This window comes from Octopus bimaculoides, chromosome 24, assembly GCF_001194135.2.
Source record: "Octopus bimaculoides isolate UCB-OBI-ISO-001 chromosome 24, ASM119413v2, whole genome shotgun sequence".
Classification (NCBI taxonomy): domain Eukaryota; kingdom Metazoa; phylum Mollusca; class Cephalopoda; order Octopoda; family Octopodidae; genus Octopus; species Octopus bimaculoides.
This window is the reverse complement of record NC_069004.1, coordinates 3,287,219-3,288,662: the sequence shown is the minus strand read 5'-3', so window position 1 is coordinate 3,288,662 and position 1,444 is coordinate 3,287,219. Positions and strand designations below refer to the sequence as shown.

Genomic DNA, 1,444 nt, shown 5'->3' with positions numbered 1-1,444 from the left:
CACACACACACACACACATATATATATATATATATATATATATATATATATATACACATATATATATATACATGTAAAGAACTTCCACATAGTTTCTGTCTACCGGTTTTATTCACAAGGTGTTAGTCAGCCTGGGGCTATAGTAGGGGACATGCACTCAAGGTATCACACCATGGGATTGAACCTGAAATCAAATGGTTACAAAGCAAACTTTCTTTACTACATAGCCATGCCAGTACCAAACTGGGAGGAAAAAAAGAAAAAAAAAACAGCCTTCCATTATTTAAATTAAAATACAGGGGTTGGACAAAATAATGGAAACACCTAGCATCATAGTATCGTAATTTTGAAATATCTATAAAACTGTCAAATGCTTGTTTATTTTTGTTTTTTCAATTACTATTAGTGTTGTTGAATATTTTTTGCTAAAATTAGAGGGAACAAACAAGGACAGACAAAGGGATTAAGTCGGTGACATCGACTCCAGTGCATAACTGGTACTTAATTTATCGACCTCGGCGGAATTTGAACTCAGAACGTAACGAAATGTCGCTAAGCATTTTGTCCAGCGTGCTAACGATTCTGCCAGCTCGCCGCTAAAGTGAAGTTCAAATAAATAGTGCGTGTGTTAAATGGCAAAAAAATGACTGTCCCCAAATATAAAAAGTTTAAATTATATTTGTGCTTTATTTAGACAAACACCGCGAGGGCACCGGCGATACAAAAACGTATTGTGGGCCACGGTAGAAGAATAAAAGATAGCGCTTCACTTGTATATGTATAAATGAGCTAATATTCGTTACAAGACGAGGAACAAAGAAATATATTAGAACATTAAGAAATATATAAATAAAAAGACAGAGTACATGGTAGTAGGAGACCTCATTTTAAAAGATAACAATACTGTTTTTAGGACATCTGAAATAGCACAGGCTTATCAGGAGACATTCGAAGCGAGACTATCACGACAATTATTATAATTATTTTTAGATACAATATATCACGTAATAAGTTTATGCAATATATTCTACAAGCCCCTCCATATTTTTAAAGACGATGGGACATGATTTGAGGGAGGCGTATTAGCTATTTCTAGGACGTCCGGTGAGCACGAAGAGAAAGGAATCACAAAACGTTGGTCTTTAGAGACAAATTAGCAAAAATTAAATTAAAAACATTCAAATAAAGTTATATCATAAAGAAATTACCTCGTCCGGCCCCAGTTACCAAAGCTTTCTGACCGCTGAAAGTTATTTCCATTTCTTTGTCTTTTTAGCACCAATTAAATCAAACTTAATTGCGTAGAATGCAGCAAGTTCTCTCTAATTAAAAACAACTTCGATAATATTCGGGAGTGATCTCCCTTCTTACTAACCTCAAAGCAACTCCTCCTCCTGCTTCATCTGCTCCACCCCTCCTTCTTTTTCTTCTCCTCCTCCCCTCC

The 1,444-nt window shown here is 35.2% G+C and overlaps 1 protein-coding gene across 1 annotated transcript in view; it reads right to left on the bottom strand.

The window, feature by feature from the left end:
- The window catches only part of LOC106868755 (D-erythrulose reductase), a 7,205-nt gene extending 5,831 nt beyond the window's left edge, over positions 1-1,374 (bottom strand). The window contains exon 1 of the mRNA XM_014914165.2: positions 1,209-1,374. Within this exon, the coding sequence (XP_014769651.1) occupies positions 1,209-1,260 (52 nt within the window). The 5' untranslated portion in view covers positions 1,261-1,374. The remainder of the gene's footprint in view (positions 1-1,208) is intronic.
- Positions 1,375-1,444: the final 70 nt, after the last annotated feature.